The 22,121-nt window shown below is 40.3% G+C and overlaps 1 protein-coding gene across 1 annotated transcript in view; it reads left to right on the top strand.

The window, feature by feature from the left end:
* Nucleotides 1-18,109, top strand: part of CDK19 (cyclin dependent kinase 19) — a 136,208-nt gene extending 118,099 nt beyond the window's left edge. The window contains exons 10-13 of the mRNA XM_075087448.1: nucleotides 4,140-4,237; nucleotides 5,775-5,853; nucleotides 9,798-10,064; nucleotides 13,702-18,109. Coding sequence (XP_074943549.1) covers nucleotides 4,140-4,237; nucleotides 5,775-5,853; nucleotides 9,798-10,064; nucleotides 13,702-13,833 — 576 coding nt within the window. The 3' untranslated portion in view covers nucleotides 13,834-18,109. The remainder of the gene's footprint in view (nucleotides 1-4,139; nucleotides 4,238-5,774; nucleotides 5,854-9,797; nucleotides 10,065-13,701) is intronic.
* Nucleotides 18,110-22,121: the final 4,012 nt, after the last annotated feature.

Raw genomic sequence — 22,121 nt, 5'->3', positions numbered from 1 at the left:
TGGCCATTTTTGAGGTGTTTCCTTCATATAACATTCATGCTGAGGGTGTGCTTAAACTGCTAGTATTGAAGATCTGAAGGTCTTTTTGGAAGATCTGCAAGGCACTCATATACCCAGCCTTACCCTTAGGTCTGTTGTGTAAATGGGATAGTGAGTATTATATAGCCCTTGATTCTGTGTTGTTTCAGAGAGCAAAAGAGCTCCTAAAAGCTAAAGAGTTTTGTGAAGAAAGGGAAGAGGAAAGGAGAAATTTAATGATTTCCTGTAGTAATTTTCTTTTTTTTTCTTTCTTTTTCTTCCCTCTCATGACAGTTAACCTCTGTTCTATGGGTGATTCCAAACAATATCCCTAAACATGTATTTGCTGGTTACCAAGTTGAGTCATTCATTGTCGGTGAATACAAGGTTGCTCTGTCTAATACAGCATAATTTCTTGATGCCTCTGTGAAGACAGTGCTGTCTAAATTTAGGAATGAAGCTCAAAGTTACTTTTGCTAGGGCTGTGAACAGGGAGTCTCTGTAATGAGGCTGTTAGTGCAGCTTGAGTTCTAGTGGTCTTTTTTCATCACTAGTTACAGATTCAGCATAGCAGTCTTCTCCCTAGGTCCTGGCAAAGATTTGCTCTTTGACTTGTTAGTAGCAGTAGTAGTAGTAGGATGATGACACAAATAGTTGTGGAAAGAGAATAGGTTGGTACCAAGTGGGTGGAAGGGAACCATTCACGTAAGTGTGAGACTTAAAGAAAAAATAAATAAAATTTCTTAAACTCAACTTACTGGGCACACATTGGAACGATCTGTAGGAAGACTCGAACTGAAAAGATGACAGTGTAAGAGACGTCGTTAGTTTGCACCTAAATTTCCTCCTGTTTACCTGCTAAAGGCGGAAGCCACCAGAAAGCCTGGTGGAAAGACAAAGAAGTAAATGGGTTGCTGTCAGCTATTGTGGTTAATTCATCAAAGCTATGAAACTAAGCTGAGAGTCATCTTGGGTGGGTAGGCTACTTTTCCAGGGGAAAATATTAAGTGGATCTCCAAAGGACACAAAATTAACCATAGGGTGGCAAAATACATATACATACTTTACATATATTTTTTTAAATATATATACACACGCGCACATATATTTTGCCACTGTATGTAAACAAGGAAACTTTTCCTTATGGAGAGGTAGTGAGACAAGGATATTACAGACTGAACAAATAGGTAGGTGTCTACCTATGTATTCCCCTGTATAATTGTGAGAATGAGAACTGAAATACCCAAAAGTCTAAAGGCTCTTTCCAAACATCATGAAGAAGAAAATTCATGTAGCAAGGTAGGTTCTGTTAGTCAAATTTTTCTCACCATTCGTAATCAGGGATAAATGAGGGTGGTTTAGTGATTAACCACAGAGATGGGAGACTGTTCGCAAATAGGTCGGTCTCCCAGAACTCTGTGTGAGAATGCCCAGGAACATGGGCAGCCTTCTTGAAATCTCATTGCTGCACTGAGGAGATCTATATACTGAAATTACCGCAGCCATGCTACAGCAAAGGGGTTCAGTACCTGCCTTATCTTGTGAAAGGTCCTAAAAATCAGCAGAACTTGAAGGAAAGGTGTGCATTACTCTCTCAAATCAAGAGAGATTGGAAGTACGCGTTTTCTGAGGCAGACTCCCTAAAAGGCCTTGTTCGTATCCAAGATAGTTATGTTACTTTTTTGAAGTAACCTCCCTCTTGCAAGGTGACCCCTGAAGATATCTACTTTGTAACCTTCATTGGTCAGGACTCTGCGCTAATGAGTACAGAAAGTGTGGCGCATAGAGAAAATACAGCATCAGGTAGCAAGTGCCTCTTGGCAAGGAGGAGGATATTGTGCCACTCTGCTGATTGACATTGAATGTTAATATCTAAATGAAGGGCAGAATGTTTCCTATCCAGGAAGAGGCATCTGTTCTTGCTGTCCTGGAAAAGGTACAAGCATGGTATTTATAGCTGTTGTGTCAGGCCAGTACAGCCTGACAGCGAGCAATCTTGAGAGCTGCTGAGAAGTATGAGGCTGTTGATGAAGTCCAGTCTCACAGGCTTTCTATATTGTGTTAGCAGCTACTACCCTGAAAGCAAATTGTGTCCAGCCATTTTGTATTTACTTTCCTAGGAGCAACAGAAGCTACAGAAGACCAGATTTTGTCAAAGAAAGTTGGCTCACAGTAGCATCACTGATAGGCAGGATATCTCACCTGGAGTGATGTGTGTGGAATGGGCAAACTCATTATATCCTCTGAAGTGGAGGGGGATTACTAAAGGGAATGAGCAGATCATTGAAAGGTCCAAGATATCTTTAGGTCTTCTGCTGTGGCCTTCCCTTTGAATGACAAAGAATACAGGTCGTGTTTGGAGGCAGCTTGTGATGAGCGTGCTATGTGGCAGAAAGCTAGAGGAGCTTTCTCTTGAGTAGTACTGCAGCAACCAGTTCTGACGAAGGAGTCCAGGGGGCAGAGGCTGATGTCCTGTACTTGCCTGTCAATGACCACATCTGACCAGGAGTCACCTTATACAGAACACGAGCTTTTGTCACTGTGGGGGAACTGGGGAGAAGAAATTTGCATCACCTGTGTGTGTGTCACAAGACACTAAAACTAACAAAAACTTTACACGTAGGGGGAGGTGGTGATTTGACATAAAGATGCTGAATACCAAAACTGTTGTTTGTATTCATTGTACCGTGTGAGGTCACTGTGTAGAGAGCCAGCAGCACAGTAGAGGTTGAATTTGTTAAGATATTCAGGAAATATAGGGTTAAGGGTTATCTGATGACATAAAGTACAGTAAATAAGTGCACCATGCAAACTCTCCAGGTGTGTGCAATGCAGGACCATCCTGAGGTGTATTTATGGACAAGCAGCAGGAAAAAACTCAGGAGCTGGTTGCAAGTGAGCTGATAGGTGGAGAGACAGCCCAAATGGCTCTTCGTTGCGTTGTCAGAGTGTTGGGGTCTGTGGCATAATAAAGTATGGGAATAAGGAGAGGTGGGAAGGAAGTGCCAAAAGTAGAGAGAATTTTATAAGACCTCATCTACAAAGTAGGGTTAACTACAGCTACTGAGAACGGAAATACAGGGAATCATCTGCCTTGATCAGGATGAGTGCTTTTACTGAGGCTATTTACTGCACCATATATATAGAATACAGAATTGTGTAACAGATTTTTGATTTATTGGAACAAAAAGCCCCAAACACCCATGCCAAAATCACATTCTTTTGCTGAACATCCAGGGAATTTTTGTTGGAGTCCTGGAAGATAGAGTTTGAGCTAAGATGTGCTTTGCAGAAGGAATTTTATTTTCACTGTTGGCTTGAACTGGGAGAGTATTGTGTGAGAGCAGGATACCGTATGATGTAATTTGAGCACCCAGATTTCCTACTGTGAGTTTATCAGAATGTGATAAATAAATAACCAGAAATAATGTTATCCCTATAATTCCTGTTTTATACTACTAATATACTGTAATCCTCTTTTATAGCCTGCTGCAGTCAACAGCATTCTAGCTAATAAATTTATTATTGCTTTCCTCCTAGCAAGGAAGAAAGGTTACTAGGAAGGGTCTGCTCCACCTCTTTCTCATTTCAATACCAATTAGAGTGGGATTGGGAGCTGCATGAGTGGCAGAGTGCTCTGACTGTGGAATGTCATCAGGAAGAGAGATGAAGATTTATTGTTTCTGTCCCTAAAGTGATATGGAGAGTCTGTCTGCAAAAGTCAGTCTCCTCTGTACTGCTGACACAACAGGAAAAAAGTGTCAGAACAGTATAAAAGCTGTACATGTGCCACAACGAAACACCATTATTTAGAAATGATGCTTTATGAACCTGTAATAGGTGAATTTAGTGTCACTTTAGCACAGTGGTTCAGCCTTAGCAATTAATATTACCTGATACACTTTACTGTATTACTTAAGTGAGAAGTGCTTTGCAGCTGTAGTGCTTTGATGGATGTGCATTCTAGTTCTTGGGAACTTCACTGAACAAGCAATGCTACCTTAGGCTTGACTGGACAAGCCACAAATAATTTAACGATCCACAACCCAAGACATAAAGTCATTGTTTGAAAAATGATAGTTTGATAAGCTCTTTGCTGTTTTTAATGTTATGCTTTGCAGCTTCAGAAGCTTCTTACTATGGACCCTACAAAGAGAATTACCTCAGAGCAGGCTTTGCAGGACCCCTACTTTCAAGAGGATCCTCTGCCTACATCAGAGTATGTATTCCCTCTTCTGTGCTCTTCAGGGGTGTTGTCTTCTTGCTAAATGCTAATCCCCGAAATGAGATGACAGCTGAAAAATCCATGGATGTCTACCTATATCCACAAGAAGTAGTAGCTTGGACAGCTCAGTAGAAACTCTTAGTGTAGTACTGAAGTGTCTATATCTACTGGTGCTAGAACTGAGCAGCCGTGGACAACAAACCAGTACCGCACTAAAGTTGTAATTCTGAATGTACTACCAAAGCTAGTATGACAGTATTACTGCAGTACATTATTAATCTGTGCCCTGTTCTGTTCTGCCTTACACAGCCTCACAGAACCCTGTTTTCTGTTGCCTGGTTTCATTGTGCCTCTCCCTGGGACTAGTCAGTTGTCTGACCTACAGCCCCTTTCCATGCCCTCTTGCACAGAGTAACAGTATGAGGAGAGAAGAGTGAAGAGATCAATGACTGCCTCAAATCCCACAAGTCCCCTGTTCAGAAGGCTTGAGAGTACAGATTTTATATCTCTCTATATTTTATTGTCATGAAAAATTCAAATGATACATTCAATTCCTACTGGCAGACTTTCTTTTTGCAGTTTCTCTTCACAGTTTTTAGAAGTGTGGCGGTTCATAGCATTATGAACCATAGGAAGGGCGACTTCCACCTTTGCTTTCACTGCTTCCTCAGCTAGCAGGCAACACTAAAAGGAGGGAACAGCCACTGGAGTGCAAAAGGAGTCTAGTTAATACCAGTTGGGTTTTTTTTTTTCTTCTTTCTTCTTCTTTTTCTGTTTGGATAAGCCAAACACTACATAGCAGCTAGATTAGGAACTGTTTACGCACTTTTAAAAAAAAATCATGTCATGTTGATTGTATTCTGAATGCTGGCACAGAAATCTAAGAAATTGATACTGGTCGAGATCTACCAGTAATTTTCTATTCAGTGTTTATCTGATGCTATCTTACATAGAGCTATAGCTCCCCACAGATTATAGGATAACGTGATAAAGTCTCTGCCGTAAATGTTAAGGAATGTTCCAGATGAATTTTTAAAGCTCTTTTTTTCTCTCTAAACAAGACCTGAGAAGCTAATGGAAAGTAACTCTGCGGTTGTGATTGGCAAATATATTTAAGCCCACTGTAAGCCAAGGTGGGCTCATAGACATACATATTATTTGGATCAGGCCCTTTATTCAGTGAGCCGTGCGTGTTCCAACTAGGTGTTGTGGAGCCTCTGACACTGTGTTTGTTTGTTTTGCCATCTGGATCGACAAGTGGCCATTCTAGCATTCAGGCATGTTCTACCATGTCATGATTTCTAAATTATGGCCTCATGCCAACAGCAAAGAGATACAATATTCTGATCAGCACCTAACTGCTGCTATCTGCTGCTATCTTGGGTGCTTACAGTGCCATTCAGTTATGGAAACAAGAATCATGAAATACAAGAAATTAAATTGTGCTATATTCAATTGGTTTTAATATAGCATTAAGTAAATGTGTCACATGTACAAATTTGTGGAGTGTTTACTGTTTACTGTGTTTCAGTGTATTTGCTGGCTGTCAGATTCCATATCCTAAAAGAGAATTCCTCAATGAAGATGAACCTGAAGAGAAAGGGGATAAGGTATAATAAACTGCTTTTTTTTTTTTTTTTTAAACTGTGCAGTAAAAGAGAGTCATGGTGCTCCTAAATGAAAACTAATGAAGTGTGAAGAGTTAACTAAAAATGTGTTTTCCAGGCAAGGCTCTCTTAAAACTGCTTCCCAGACAGATTAAAAGCATCAGGTGACTTTGGGGTGTCTCAGGCAGCATCACCAACATGGTTTGCCCTGACCTGTGAGGAATGAGCTGGATGGATTGTTCTGTCAGCAGTAGTCTGCTTTCAGCTGCCATCATTCCAAGAGGACCTTGCTACCTCCTCCTGCATTTCATGATGAAAATACATTGTGATCACGTGAAAAGGATGGAATTTCCATTGTATGACTGGCATACATCCAGCCATTTGAAAGTAAATGGCTGTCAGGGTCTCAAATAAATAGTGGCAGCCTGCTTCTTGCACCTCATCAGAACATTTCATCCGTCTGTGCAGTTTCCTGATTGTGTTTTAAGGGCCCTCAGACAAAGGAGCAAAAATCTGCTCTGAATACTCTTTCCCATAGTCCCATAGATATGGGCAAGAACGTGTTTGTGTGCATACTAAATTCTGGTGTGTTCGCAACATAATCTGACCAGCTTTGTGCGTGTAGCTCAGCTGTGCTACGTGACCACAGTGACTGTCCCATCATGCTGTGCTATAGTGTATGAAACAGCTTGTAATTTTCGCTTAAAAGTGTACAATGAGACACCAACAGTAATGTGTAGCTAGCAAAATGTGAAGAAGACAGCCTTAAACTGTAATTATCTGATGACTACATAAGGGCTGTTAATCTTTTGGAGAAACCATATGACTACATGCATCTTCTTTCAGATTTTCTGTGTAACGTGAGAAACCAGCTGAGTTTAGAAGTGTGCCTGTCACAATACATTTCAGACAGCAGATTTTGTTTTTCAAAATAGATATTGTAGATTCTTCTGTCCTGAGAACAAGTGGTAATGTCCTGGATTTTTGAGTCCAGATAGTTTTTTTCAAAAAGAGCAAACAAGACACCTAAGCAAAAATACAATGAAAGTCATGATACTGATTTGATTGTAATTTACTTACTAGCTCTGCTTCGACTCTCACAGCTTCGAAAACAAGAACAAACCTCCTGAATTAAAATGACTCTGGCATTTGTTAAGTCAGTGTATTTAAGAGTAAATACCTTTTTCCTGGGAGTGTTGGGGGTGGGGGGGAGGGGAACAATGACATGTTTATATTCAAAACAGCCATTATATAAACGGTCTTTGAGATTGCTGGGGACAGTCACGTATGTACGCACACTCCAAAAAAAACTTTTTTCATCATTACTGAATGTGTTCCCACAGTGTAGAAAATGTGAAGGTAAAGGATATTCTGAAAGTTGGATCTCTGCCGTGTTTTGTTTCTTAATGTTGTTGCAAGTGAGAGGATGATTTTTTTTAATAGTGTTGGTTTCTGGTTTATTTTTAAAACCATAAATATTTGTATACCCCTTTGGAAATGTAGAGGAGTTCTCTGTGTTTGGAACTTGCATCTGAATTGAATAACCTTTAACATAAGCATCCATTCTTCAAAATGGTTAATCATTAGTCAGCAAAGCTAAAATGAGTGTTCGTAAAACAAAGTGGAAAAAATTATTTTCTCATTCAAATTCTGTTAGGCAAGTTTCTGCTGGGCTCGTTTCTAGGTAGGATCAGAATTTCATTTTGGTAATTTGTGCCTGAGAGGTGACACATGGTAACATGTTGCTAACTGTAGACCTTTTGCAAGTTTATTAATTTAGGATCCACCATGAACTAGACTGACCTGAGGACAATGTTTTTGCTGGCATAAGCTGTTTTTGTGCACTAAGGTGATGCAGCTAAACCCCAGCCAGAGTCTGACAGAGTAGATCTCAGTCTCTACCCAGGCAGTAGCAGCAGTAGCTGCACAGAAGAGCAAGCTCAGACTAGTCAGGTAAATTTTGTTCTAATGTCCAAAGCATGAAACATGGGACCTAGGACAAACTGTTGTCTTTGATTGTGAGAGTTCCTGCAATATTTGTTTACCTATAATGAAATTGCAGTTTTTCAGTGCTCTCAGTAGCAACACCCTCACTTGCATCCAAACACCCCTATGAAAACACAAGTTTCGGACTTGTAGCACAAATACCGCCTTAGTTATTGGCGTTTGTTTGTATAAGTGAAGCTCAAACCATTATGAAAAGATAAACTGCATCTTAACAATTTGTTTTTACAGGCTAGCTTGATTAACTTTTAAAATTGTTGAAGTTTAAATCTCCCGGGAAACAGAATCTGACTGAGATGGGATTTGAGGACTACAAGAAGGAGTATATATTATTGGTTTTGCTAAACGAAAAATGGAAATGCAAGCCACCTCTTAAGTCCTTGAAGATGCAAGGCTTCTTTGTAATCTTAAATGAATACATCATTGCAAATTTCATCTGAATGTATCTTGGGAGACTATTGTGATGAATGACATAGATACAGATCTTTTACGTCATTTATCTAAATGCCTTTTGGTGATTGGGGACATCAAAAATTTTCTGCGGGTGGCAACTGGTTGTCATGATTTCTGAGAAACTAATAAAGTGAGGTTTTTATAAAAGGCTGCCATACTAAAGCTTTGATAATTATATAAGCAGATATTCCAGGAAAAAAAGACTGTCCTGAAATGTTCCGTACAGCGTATTGGGGAGGAGGGTAGTAAGGCTTTTTAATTCAAGCCATGACAATTGTAGGTTTTTTCCATGATGGACAAGTGACATATCTCACATTTGGTGTGAAATTGCTTTTCTTCACAATTCTCTGATGTGCTTTAGTTCTCTGATGCAGGAGCCATCCCCAGTGCTTGAAACCAGACAAATGGGTGGTCTTCCCTTGTAACTCTCTAACCGTGGAGGGCAGTTGCACTCGGCTGGTTTTCTAACCTTCCCTCCAGTTCCCTAATACTCTTTTTAGTCTGTAGCCCTCTGAGGCCAGAAGAGTACAATGTCTTTTGCTCTTGTGTTTCCCTTCTTAACTTTTTTCTCTCTTTTGTGGCACTTTTCTCTTTGTGTCTTCCTGCTAGGTCCCAGTGTCCTCTTCATTGTCTGGCTTCTCTTCCTTTGCTAGTCTTCGCCTTCCCTTGCCACATTCTTCCATCAGCTGTTTCTGCCTCTTTTGTCTTCAACTCTTTGGCTGTGGTCAATTTTCACTTTTCTGCTATTTCAATAAGATTTTCTGACCCCATACCTAGCACACCATGCTGGACCACATTCCCAGTACACCACTCTCTGCAAGGTACTTAAAAGCAGAGAGCAAAATAGTAATGAAACCCATTTCTGGTTCTGCCACAGAATTTCCTCACAACCTGGAAGAAATTATATCATTCCTCTGGTCTCAATGTGCTTACCTTCCTGTCAGTAATGCTGCCGACCTCCTTTGGTTATTGTAATGTGTGTGAAAGTTTGAGAAGTGGTTTTGATTCTGAGTGAACGAGGCTGTTGAAGCACTTAGAATAATTTACTGTGGTTCACCATGTCTCCTGCTGAGCTCTAGTGAAATTTTGGGGTTTTTCAATCCATTAGGTGATTACTGTTTTATAAATGGTTCCTTCCACTCTCTTCTCTGAATGCTTGGCTAGCTGTAGGAGGCACTAGGCTGTCCTTCCAGTTTTAGTCTAGCTTGCTTTGTTTAAAACAAACAAACAAAAAACAAAAAAAAAACCCCAAAAAACCCCAACCAACCAAACAAAAAGCAAAATGACCACAAAATGGGATGCCACCACAAAGTGTGCAAGAGTGTACAGAGGATGCATTTCTCTCAACATACAGCCTTGCTGTGGTCTTCCATCGAGCAGCAGGGCCTGCCGCCTCTTCCACAGACACGGTGACGCTGGGGTTGGCAACTCCGTAAAGCTCACAGACTAGTTCAGTGCAAGTGACTGTGTTGTGCCACTTCTTCCCCTAGAATCAGCAGCAGCAGAACCAACATCAGCAGCAAACAGCACCTCAGCAGCAGCCGCAGGCAGCGCCGCAGCAGCCGCAGCCGCAGCAGCAGAACAGCACCCAGACCAACGGGACAGCCGGGGGCACTGGCACGGGAGGAGGGGGTGCGGGCGCAGGACTCCAGCACAGCCAGGACTCCAGCCTCAACCAGGTGCCTCCGAACAAGAAACCACGCATAGGGCCTTCAGGCACTAACTCAGGCGGGCCTGTCATGCCTTCAGATTATCAGGTACCTCTTGATTTTTTTGCTGCTTCTGATACTGTAGGGCCAAAATACTGGTTTTCCCCCTTCCCCACTGAAAGAACAGGTCATGTTTTAATGACTTTCTCATGTAACCTGAGCAGGCGTGCTATGATGTATTAGATAAAAATGGGGGTTTGAAGGTTTAAAGTAAAAACGTTTTGTTCTGTGGTTAGTAATTTTGAAAAGAAAACAGGTATCTGCTGCATCCTGTGAAGTGTTGAGGACTAGTTCAATGCAGGAAAGCACTTAAATGTATGCTTAACTTCTATGTTTGAGAGTAATCTTACTGAAGGCAGTGGAACTATTTCATGCACATAAATGCTGTGTTAGATCAAGTTCAGGGTACTCAGCTCCCGGCAATATTAAATCCTGTGTGAGAAGCAGATCTATGAAGATCCTGAGAAGCAGAAGTAAAGTCAGAACCAGACTCTCTCATTTGATTCTTGCTTCATTTTACCTCATATCATCACATGTATGGAGTAGTTCTGTAGTTTATTCTAGTATCTTGCTAAGTCTACCTCTAATGTTAAAGAAGAAAAATGTGTGTTAGCACAGGAATGATGTTTTGGTTGATCAGTATGATTCATGCTAAAGTAGGGCACAAAGAAACACATCGTTTGTAATGTGACCAAAGTTGAATAGATATCATGTGCAGTAGCATTTATAAGTAAAAGCAGTATCACTGAATTATTTTTGGATTTCCATACTCGGTTTTGCATCCTAGAATGATATTTTCCACTGGAAAAGTGCCTTACACTAAATATAGAAAGCATTGAACTTACCAGGATGTTCAATACTTGTGAGTTTGTACCTGCTGGGACAGCAGTGAGTTGTAAAGCAGAATAAGGTAGATATTAAAGGTAGATTTTAAAAGATGCTAGGGATGCCATCTGCTACTAGCCTTCGAAGGGATCCCACCTTGGAGAATGGTCTTATCAGGCTGCTTTAAACTTAAAATAAGTAGCTTTTAAAAAACCCAGCTCTGGAGTTGCCTTGACTTAGCCCTCCAGACCTTCTCCACAGACAATTGATTTCTTAGTGCCAGACGTTTTTCTCCCATTTCTGTTTTACTCTTTTAATTACAAATGATCATGAAGGCATTGAGGGCAATTCAAGGGTAAGGACAACTAGTTTTCTCTTTTGAAAAGTTCCAGACAGGCTTGAGGTCTGGACAGATCACTACAGCTGTCTGACTACACAGTATTTATGGCTGGCCTGTTCTGGTCTGTATTTTGAGGACTGGTGTGCTGCGTTTGATGACATCCATCATAGAATCCTTATACAGCTCTCTGAATTGTTGGCAAACTTCCCCTTACAAGTTGCTAGCAGTCTGGAAATATATTTAGATAGTTAGATTTTCTTTTTTTACCCCCTGTGACTCTTTCCTTCTAAACTTTAACAGCACAGGCATCAAAACGATAATCTGTATGTTTCCTTTACATCACTTGCTAATTGTATGGTCCAATTATCCATTTTTACACTTGTGTTTGGCTATCTGCCCTTAAATTCTAGCTGACAGTCTTCTGTTCCAGAAAGGAATGTCTGCAATTTGTCTAAGTCTGACTTCGTTAAAAACAAATTCTGCTCTGTGGAACAAAAATAAGCATGGGCAAGTTAATGCATTCTTGTAGTCTTATGGCATTAATTTTACTCCATTATATCTTAGAAGCAGGAAGAAGATTCCCTTTGCTTTGAGTTTCATTTAGCTTGTGATTTAAAGTCTCCATTGAAATTTTTTTGGTAGTTCACCAACCTCAATATATGTTGCTTACACAAATGCCAGTGCGAATTCCTTGTTGAATTTTACTGAGCATTCCTTATGTGACCATGGGTGTTTTGCTTAGCATGGTGAGCTGATGCTTTTCATCCAGAACATGTTTCTATAAAGTCATAACATTTATCACAACTCTTTCTTTTCTGTTAGAAGTTGCAAAAACTTTCAGAATTTTGAGACAAATTCCAGGTTTCAGACACTCTGTTAACAATCTAACCATTCAGGCCAAGCGTAATCTGATTATTAACAGCATACGTGCCGCTGGCAGACATCTCTTCCAAAGCCGGTGTGCTGAGCTGTTATCTCCCAAACTGACCTTTATAAACATTGATACTATATTGAGATACAGAATCTGCAAGATTGGACTGCTGTCTTTCTCTCTTTAGCCTCACTGTGCTTCCCCTTGAAAGCAACCTTCATATTCCTACATTAGACAGAACACAGAAAAAGTAGTGTGATATTTTTAGGGTTTAGTATGGTTTACAATTCATGTAAAATTAAAGCTATGGAACTATGTTCAGAAACAAAGGGCAGAAGTGGTTTATGCTGCCTGAACTTTAGGCTCCTGCTCTTCATCCAGCTGAAAAGTTGTCAGGAGGCTTTCACAGTTCTCCTGGTTGGGCTCCAATGGTTAGATGACCTCACTGACTGGGGTATTGACTTCACTGAGCAGATTCTTGGTCTGTGGAGGATGTGGTATTCTTACAGACCCACTGTCTCCATGGGATTTCCATTCAGAACTCGAACTTCTCCAGAGGCTTTCTGTAACTCATAATCCTGATATTTAATCAGAGTGTAGGATCTTAACACTTTTCCTAGACGATTGCTGTTGGCCACAGTCTTGCTGCTGACCCTTGGGCATAGCCAAGTAGAACCATCAACTAGACAGTGGACAGAACTCTATTGAATGGTCGCCTGACCCTGCACTTAACTTGGCTGGAAACAAACTGTTTACTGACTGCGAATAGGTTTGTGTTTCTTTTTGTAGACTCTCCTTTCTTGTGGACTGGGGTGGGGTTTACCTTGCTAGAGAGTCTCCTATCCATTGTGGAGCACTTTTTCTGCAAAGTGATTTTGCAGCTTGCATGATTTTGCAGCTCATTATTAATTCTGCACAGGGAATGGATATGGTAATAAAAGGGCAAATTCAGCAGGCTGGAAGTTGCAAATGATCCATAAATTTGTCTTGCTGAGACTGGGGTCTACTGAGCTAATATCCCAAACATCGGAGGGAAAAAGAAAACATTCTGGAAAATTAATGTTAGGTTATTGCACATACGCAATTGTCCTTGCTTCCACTAGATAAGGCAGCAGGTTGAAAGGCTCACCTAGAAGTATATTATTTTATCCTACTAGACATTTTTGTCATTTAGATAAATTGAGTAACTCTTACTTAAGTCATGGTTGTCTCTTTGTCAGGAACAGAATAGATTGTTTGTCTCTAACTTTTAGTATTTCCTATCTCAGAAAGGGTGTTTGGCCTCAGCATTTTGTTTTTGCATTAATAGCACTTAGAATAATGATAGATGCAAGTTTAAGAAACAGCTGAATTTTGCAATGGAGTCTGCTCTCTCTTGTGTTTTGTGTATTTTTCCTTCATAAATGGGTGTATACGTGCTGTACTTCTAGGTATCTGCCAGTGACCTTGTGTGTTTTGTGTGCTGTGTTAAGGCTGATTGCAGATCAGATTGATTACTTATTTTATGGGACCTTAAACCGTAACACTGTTTAGTCAGCTTCTCCAACAGTCACATTTTAATGAGCTTCAGAGAGGTTAAAAGTTTTCTGAGCTGCATAGTCCTAACAGGCTGGTTTTCATTCCCCTGATCCCACTCTCTTTTCCTGCAGCACTCCAGCTCACGCCTGAGTTACCAAAGCAACATTCAGGGATCTTCTCAGTCCCAGAGTACAATGGGCTATTCCACATCGTCTCAGCAGAGCTCCCAGTATCACCAATCTCATCAGTCTCACAGGTACTGAGGGGGTTAACGGACTGCACTCAGAAAGGAACGGACTAAAAGCCAGAAGACTCCAGCAATATGAAGTTCATAACGACGAGAAGAACCAAAAATACAAACTATGATGCAGAATTAAAATTCATGATGATAAAAGGAAAACTTCACTCCACTGAAGACTTCCCCCCTTCCACCCCCTGCCCCTTTATTGCCATAAAGGAGATTCTCGTGAAGTTTTCCTTCCTCCCTGCCCTTGCATGTGCTCCATTGTGGTTACTCTAATGAACCCTTCTGATCTGAACCCAGCACTTAACTTCTTTAACCTTTGGAATTTTGAAGGATTCCTGGTGCACCTTCCTTATGCTGTAGTGATTGCCATAAATCTGTCTTTTCAATCTCTTTGATGGCATTTTAAAGTTTTAAAATCTTGAACTCCCAGGCTTTCAAGCTTGTATATAGTTAGTTTTATACTACGCAAACCAGTTTAGCTATACAGGTATATTGCACCTTTTTAAAGCACTATGTTATTTTCACAGGATATTACTGGTTTGCTCATGGATGTCAAGAACAGCAAAATTTTACTGTTCCAGAGTATTTTACTATTCTGTTTTTATTAGTCTAGTTTTCAGGCGAGGTCTTAAAAATAAAAAAATTTTAAAAATAAATAAAATTAAAAAAAGAAAAAGGAAAAAAGAAAAAACCCACCCAAGTCTCTGCAGCGACAAATAAGCTTCATGCTACTGGACTGAATGCCAAACAGAAGATTGCTGATATTTCTTAACTCATTCACATTGAATTCTTGAAATCACAGTGATCATGCTCTGACTAGTTTTAAATTAAGTGTTATTTTGAATGAAACCAGGACAGTCACATAAAAAGGAGATGCTTTCAGGATCTGTTGGAACAGAAGAATGGAATGTCTTCCCAGGCTGGACACCAAAATAGTCAGGAAAATGTATTTACTGCCCTCAAGTCTCAGTAGGAATGTGGATGATGGGCTTATTTTTTCTTTTAAGCAGCTGATTAATGTATGTGAGAGTTCTATAAATTTAGCTTTCTTTCACATTCCTGAGTCAGTTTTCTAACTGTAAAGGTGACAGAAATACTAAGACTTGTGAAAACAGATGCATTTAATCATTTTATGTTAGAATTAATAATTAAGAGAAATTAATGTGCAGTTTGAAAAGCATGTTGAAAATTGTTCCTTCTTCATGTTTATAATGCATATTCTGTGTCCCTCACATTGCTGTGATTAACCCAGATTAGTTACACCAGATGCGCTTGATTGCACTGGAATGTTTCTTTTTCCCTAGAGCAAACATGTTTTGATTGTGCCTAAGGACTGTAAGCGGATGGGTAGCTGGCAGAAAATCCCCAGTAAATAAGAGTTCAGAAGCATAATCAGAGGATTATTGTCCAACTTCTGCAACCACAGTTATTCGGAGAGACACAACATGTAATTTGGGACAGCTTCATTTTTCCTTCAGCCTTCAGAAATAAGGCTGGCTCTTGTTGCAGAAAACCTGGAAAAAAGCATTTAGAAAGCTACTAGCAATGTAACATCACCGAGCTTCTACAACTGGTGTCCAGAGAAGAGGTGAAGTGAGAAGAGTTTCTATGTAAACAGTTAATGTTACAGGCTCTTATACCCCAGTGTGTTCTCCGCTGTCCTGAGTCCATACAAAAAAAGTGTCTATACCCATACACATTCACACTGAAGTGGTGATCATACCTAGCAAGATGAGAAAATCTGTTTGCTCTGAGGAGAATGCTTTTCATCACAGCTAGACACATACATGTTTCTACTGGATTTGATCTCCCAATCACCTTTAGTGCCCCCTTGCTCCTCAAACACATGTTGTTTTCATACCTGCTGTGAGCAGTTGGCTTGCTTTGGCCATATCTACCATCATGTGGTTTTGACAACACCCAGCTTCTCTGGAAAAGCAACTAAAACCTGCTTTTGTCATCGAACGGCAAAGAAGGTGGTGAAAATGAAATGAGGCAATTTGAAGGAGAAAAATATTTCTGGGGAAGGATAATCTCCCAAAAGATACTTCCAATGTGTAACCGTTGAAATGCTACATATTATACCTACCCTAGTAGCCTGTTTGAAAGAACATATTTTAATTGTTCCTTTATTTTATTTCAGTGAGTCTGGGGTTACATTCTTTAAGTGGAATGTCTCACTCCTTACTGATGTTAGGATGAGGTACCTTTGAGCTAATGGATATTTGACCAATGCCATAAAGTAGTGTTTACTTTACATTTTTGTGACTTGTGACATAGAATGTCCTGACTTGGAAGGGGACCCCAAGGATGATCAAGTCCAACTCCTGTCCCTGCACAGGACAACCCCAAATTTACACCGCGTGTCACATACACCAGAATGTCACATTTCTGGAAACTAACCGCTGGCAGAGTAATTTTTGTCCCCTTCTGTTCTCTTTACCCTTCTGTTCTCTCAAGATCCTTTTTTCTTTTCCATTAGAGTTATCTAATGTTTAATCTCCCTACTGTGACGTGCAGCTGATCATCAAAATTTGTGTAACGTCAGGAGGTGACAGGGAGGCATGTTACCGTACAGTTAATTAAGGTGGGCTCTTGTGCCAATAAGGCAAATCATGGTGTAGATTAATCTGTATGTAGAGTGTGAAACTTCACAGCAATGTAAGGTGCTTTAATCAAGTGAGCTTCCAGCTTCTAGAGCGACTGCCACAACCTCTCTCTAAGCTGAACTGGCGTTTCTGCCTCGGTTAGGTCTGATAGACGACCGCATGCTGCTCCTGTCTAGCTTTTGTGTGCACAGGCGAAGCTGAGCTGACTTCCTCCGTTGCCTTCAAACTCACAAATGGGAGGAGAGTGAATAAGAGCAGAAGCATTTGCTGTGAAATGTAGGCTGTGCACGCTCTTCTAGTTCCTTCCTGGTGGTGAGATAATTCGCCTTTTCTTGGGAGCTTGATGTGCGTTGCCGGGGTGGGTGGCAGTCATAGTGGAAGAAGTCTTGCTCTCCAGGGGTCATCCCATGGGGTAAAAATGCTCCGCTTTCAGAAGCGAATCGTGCAGCGTGTCGTGGGAAGCCAGGACCACGTCATTTTAACGTTCTTTTTTGCCTGTGCAGTTTCATTAGTACTCATAGCTCTGCCTCTGCCCATAACCTTTACACCTTCACCAAAGTGTTTCACACTGGTACCGAGAGAGGCAGGTGACACCGGCAGAGCTGTCTTCTCCATCCTGGTCGCCTGCTGGAGAGCGGGCCGCCGAGTACGGCTTTGCCCATCGTGGCTCAGAGGAAACAAACGTGTGGGGAATGAATGGGACGAGCGGCCTGGTCCACATTGGTGAAGTTTATGTAGCACAAACTGCACAATGAAGGAAAAATATAGGGAAAGCTGCGAGTCCTGCACTGTATCTGTGACACTGTATCTGGGGAGGGGGAGGGAAGAGCATTCGTAGCGGGAGGGGTGGCGGGAAGCTAGAAGTGTTCAAATATGTATAATATTTTATATAAACATAATAAGCTTAGTTCCCCTTCATAATCTTCAGGAATGGTACTTTAACACCATTAAGCAAAGAATTGTTTTAGGATTAAATAAATGTATTGTACATAAGGCCATACATAATCTTCTAAAAATGTCGCCAGACAGGAGCGATGTGTATTACTATATGGAAAAAAAAAAAAGTCCTTAATGCACTGTTATCTCCTAAATATTTAGTAGTAAATTAATACTATTTAATTTTTTAAAAAATTTGTCTTGTGTAGACACTAAAAAGTATTACACAAAATCTGGACAGAACATGTCCTTTTTAACAGCAATTTAAAGAACTTTTTATATATGTAAGGTAGTAACTTTTCAAATTGTTCTAGTTGTATTTTCCCATGTTTACTATTTGTGGAAGTGTGCCTGTCTCTATTCAGTTATATTTTTTTTTCTAATAATTTCATGCACGCATCTTTCATTTTTGTAGTTTTCATTAGAAATTGTTGTGTACGCGCCTCATGCTGCCACAAAACTTTGCCGCTCTAGATCTGTGGTGGCCGCATTCGGCAGCACCTGTGCCAATGGGCTAGCAAAACCACAAAGCGAAATACTTGTTTCTCATTCTAGAGTTGAGAGTTTACTGCTTTTAAGTTGTCTTGATGTCACTCTTGAAATGACTGTTAAAACTAAACTATGAGTTCATTGCATTTATTTTATATTCTTGGTTGTAATGAAATGGAATTGACTTTGCTTCAGTGTGAATTTTTTTAATAAAATAATATACATTTGTAATAATAATAAAAAGTTCAAATCAAATAAGCGTGCTGAAAAGTTTTTGTAAACATTGGCTTTGGGCTACCAAGAGGGAAAATATAGCCCACAAAATTGCAGTTGTAATTATATTCAGGATGTTTATGATATCGTACACCACACAAAACAAAGCTTGCAAAACCTCAGAGTTGAAACTACAGCTTTTAAAATGCCCATGAGGATATTCATGGGTATGTGTCTATCAACACAGAATGAAGCCTTTTGGAAAACAGGATCGATGGAGTGGTTCTGTTAGATTTTGCCCTCTGCTTAAAAGTATTCTGGCATGCCACGGTGATGCCACTTGTTGAGATTCATTATTACTTGCGTGACAATCTTATAGACGTGTCTTCTGGAAAAAAAAAGCTGACTTTCTGCATTCTAAAGCTAAATGCCCTCTTATTTTTGCCTTCTGCTGGACCTTGAAGGATGTCAAGTGACAACATAGAAAGCAGGAGCTAGAATGTATTGTCCATCTAACCATTGTTTCACAGATGGATAATTAACTTCTTCCAAAAATCCCACCTGTGTTGTCCATAACAGTTGCATGGGTAAGAACAGTTGGGATTTACTTCCACTACCAATCACGGTAAGGAAGAGGTTTCGGTTTCTGATGTGCCTTTTGCACAAGGATAAGACTAGAAGTAGCCTTTTGCCAAAACGCTCAGTCTGCATTTCTGACACCTCATGGATAAGGAGCTGTTGCTTCAGCCTCAACGCAACTGAGCATCCCCAGCTCTATACCACTCATAGTTTCCTCTCTGTTTCTGCTGTCCTGTTTGTTGGTAAGATTGTGCTTCGTCAGCAGCGTTGACTTGGACATCCTTCTTGAAACCTGCTATGTTGGCTCTGTCCCAGTCTTTGTTCTTCTACAGCATCTCTCACTGTTTTTCCTACCTGGTCATGCAATTTACATGGTCTAACCAGCCTCATCATACTGATCTGAATTACAGTTACATCTGTTTTTCTGTCCTTGACAACTATAGAGCTTGCACTTCACAGCCACTCAGAAAGTTGCAGAGTGGGTTGTCTATTAGTCTTTTGCTTTGCGTTGTTGCTTCCTGCGTTGTGTTACTGCCCTGGCTCTGCCATCTCTGTTGCATTAGATGTAAAGCTGCTCTCTTCACTTGTACATCGCTGCTATGTTACCCCACCCCTCTTATTCAAATCAAGTTATCCAAGTTGTCTCCTGGTCTGATCAGTCCCACCAGGTCAATCTCTACACACCCCCCATTTTAGATTTCCAAATAAGAGTTTTTATGTTCTGTTTCCAATTGCCCAGTGTTCCTGAAGACCTGTTGCATAAATTTCTGAAGAATTCCCTCCTAGCTGTCTTCTGCATCCCTCATTAAAGCCCTTTGGCTTTGATGTCTACAGCAGTTTAATATTTTAAACTGCTGGTGTGCTATGAGTCGTACCTATTGTGTTAATGAAAACTGTCCTGGTATTTCATTACACCCTCCAGGCTCTCTGCATCCATCTGTCACCTCCCTCTACACTTGCTGTAAGCTCCCTGAGACAGGAAGGGTCATTTTGTCCTGATACAGTAACTTCATGACTGGTGCTTGCAGGCACTCTGTAAAGCAAATAATAATCACTGTAATATCATAGTTTTTTACTACTGGGCAATACCCGGTCGTAGCATGAGGACTAATTTCCACGTGCTGTTTGAACACAAAAAGCATCGTATCGGTGCCAAGTATCAGTTTGAGCTGCCTAAACGTGGAACTTGAGCAAGCATTGTTCCAATAGCCAGCAAGCGTTAACGATGGTTTACCTGTAATGTCTTTTTAACGGGTAGGTACTGCTTTTTTACATTCCAGAGAACTTCATGCCCTTAAGATTGCAGAAAAAACAGAATCATTGATTTGTATTTTTATAGTAATGTAGAAAAATATTATTGCATGATTGCTACAATGATTTTTTTCATTTGGGAGAAATATTTATTGGAACAGTAATTGTTTGAGGTAGATTAAATCCACCAACAAGGTTATGGAAGATGTGTGTACAGTCATAGCTGAGCTGCTGACACTGCTGTGGGAGTACCACGGTTGTTATGTAACAGATATCCAAGATAATCCAGAGTAGGTGTTTAAAAGAATAATGATTATGATTATTATTTGAAGTCTGAAAGTAATGCCAACCTACCTAATAATTTTTATATAATGTGCTTGCCTTGGAGTACTGCTGCAGGATCAGTTTTTCTGGCTTTGTATACCGGCATACTGGTAGGCGTATTGTACGGACTGTAACAGGCCATTTCTGTGATTATTTCGTAGTGTGTTCTTTGAAGTATCTTGAAGAGGACAGAGACCTTGAGAGTATGTAACTTTTACATATGCATTGCATACGTCAAACACATGGCTGAATGAAATATTCATCAATACGTTCCTTTAGCTAAAATGTCATCTGATGATGTTTAGTAAGAAGCTACGTGAAACCTCCAACTGGTGTTTGAAGTCATTGCAGAAAGGATACCTTTGCCCCAGTCCATTGTCGGAATGGAGTTTTGGTTTGCTTAGGCTAGCAGTAAATGTTACAAATAAATCAGTAAAGGAGAATCTGCATTATTCCTTAAATATGACTTTAAGAAGTAAGGAACAAAATAATCAGGTATTTGTTACTGAGTCTTGGATGTGACATGGTAGCCAGCAGTAACGCGTTTTGTGCAATGTCCATCCCACAAGACTAATCGTGTATCTTAAGTAACAAAAATCCCAATATGTGAAGCACTAAAGAAAGGAATTCTTCATACCTATCAGCAGCAGAGGAAGTTTTGGGATTATGGACCAGGTCCTGTCAAATGATGAATGGCTCAAACATCCTTTCCGCAGCCTGCGTTTGAGCCTACATTGGTAGGGTTCTTCCCTACATCCACAAACAGGAATTCTTTGGGATGTTAGGGAAAAAAAAGGAGTGGAAGTGTGCAGCCTTTTGCTTTTGTAATGAAGTTTTAATGCTATCCAGTTTTGGTGTCTGAAGTTCTCTGGAACATGATGAACTTTTAAATACATTTAAATGTGTATTTTTAACGCTTACATTGTTAGAAGTACTTTCTACCCTTATCTGGGCAATGTGGCACAGCCCTGCTCTGGAAGATGACCTCTAACTCTGCATGCTTGACCTGGTCAGGGGCACGGCTGTCAATTCAGTGTCTTGCAGACAATTTACACAAGTGGACACTGAACTTTAACCTGTAAGCTTAGGTCACACAGGTCTATGGAAAAGCAATCACCTTTTAAAGAAAACATACTTCCTTGGCTGAAAGGTGAGCCAGAGAACTGCAAAATTAAAGGCTTAAAGTCTTGCCTCAAAAGGTTCCTGTAGTCCTCCAGTTTGACAGATAGCGCTATGAGATGATTGTAAATTGTCAGATCATATTATTATTGCTAGGCCATGCAGTTCAAAACCATCTGTTGCTGGTCTTGCCATTATGTAATACAAAGTAGAATGTGTAGTTTGCGGAATTATAATTACAATTTTCTGTTTTAATGGTATGACTCGTTCTTGCGCAGCGGTACAGAAGAAGGACAGTTTCCAATAGTTTGGTTTTGGCAGCAAAACTCAGAACGTTAACCTGATAACAAAGAGGAACCAAAGGAGATCAGTCTCCTGCCTTGCTGGTGTCCTCCTTTTGCTGCAGCAGAGGGGATTCAAGCAGGCAGATCATATCATGGCTTATGTAGTAACTGCAGTTGTTGGGAAACATTTGAGTTTGAAAGAGAAGTGTTTATCTCATAAGTATAGCATCAGAACTGCAGAAGGTGCACCTAGCAAAGTTGACAGGTCTGGGCCACCTCTACAAAATTCCCTGCACATAGCAAGCAAACTGGCTCAATCACGTCAAGAAGTTTATAGACTTTGGTCTTACCCACCCATAAATGCATGAAAATCTGCATAGTTTATGGTTTCAAAATACTCCCCCTGGTAATAATGGAGCTTTTGTTTAAACATTAAAAAGTTTCTTGTAGATTTCAGTATCCCACAAGCATAGAAATAAATCCCTACCCGTTTAAGAAAC

Source organism: Phalacrocorax aristotelis, chromosome 3 (assembly GCF_949628215.1).
Source record: "Phalacrocorax aristotelis chromosome 3, bGulAri2.1, whole genome shotgun sequence".
Taxonomy (NCBI): Eukaryota; Metazoa; Chordata; class Aves; order Suliformes; family Phalacrocoracidae; genus Phalacrocorax; species Phalacrocorax aristotelis.
Note: the sequence above shows the minus strand (reverse complement) of the source record. Positions and strands in the feature narration are given on the sequence as shown.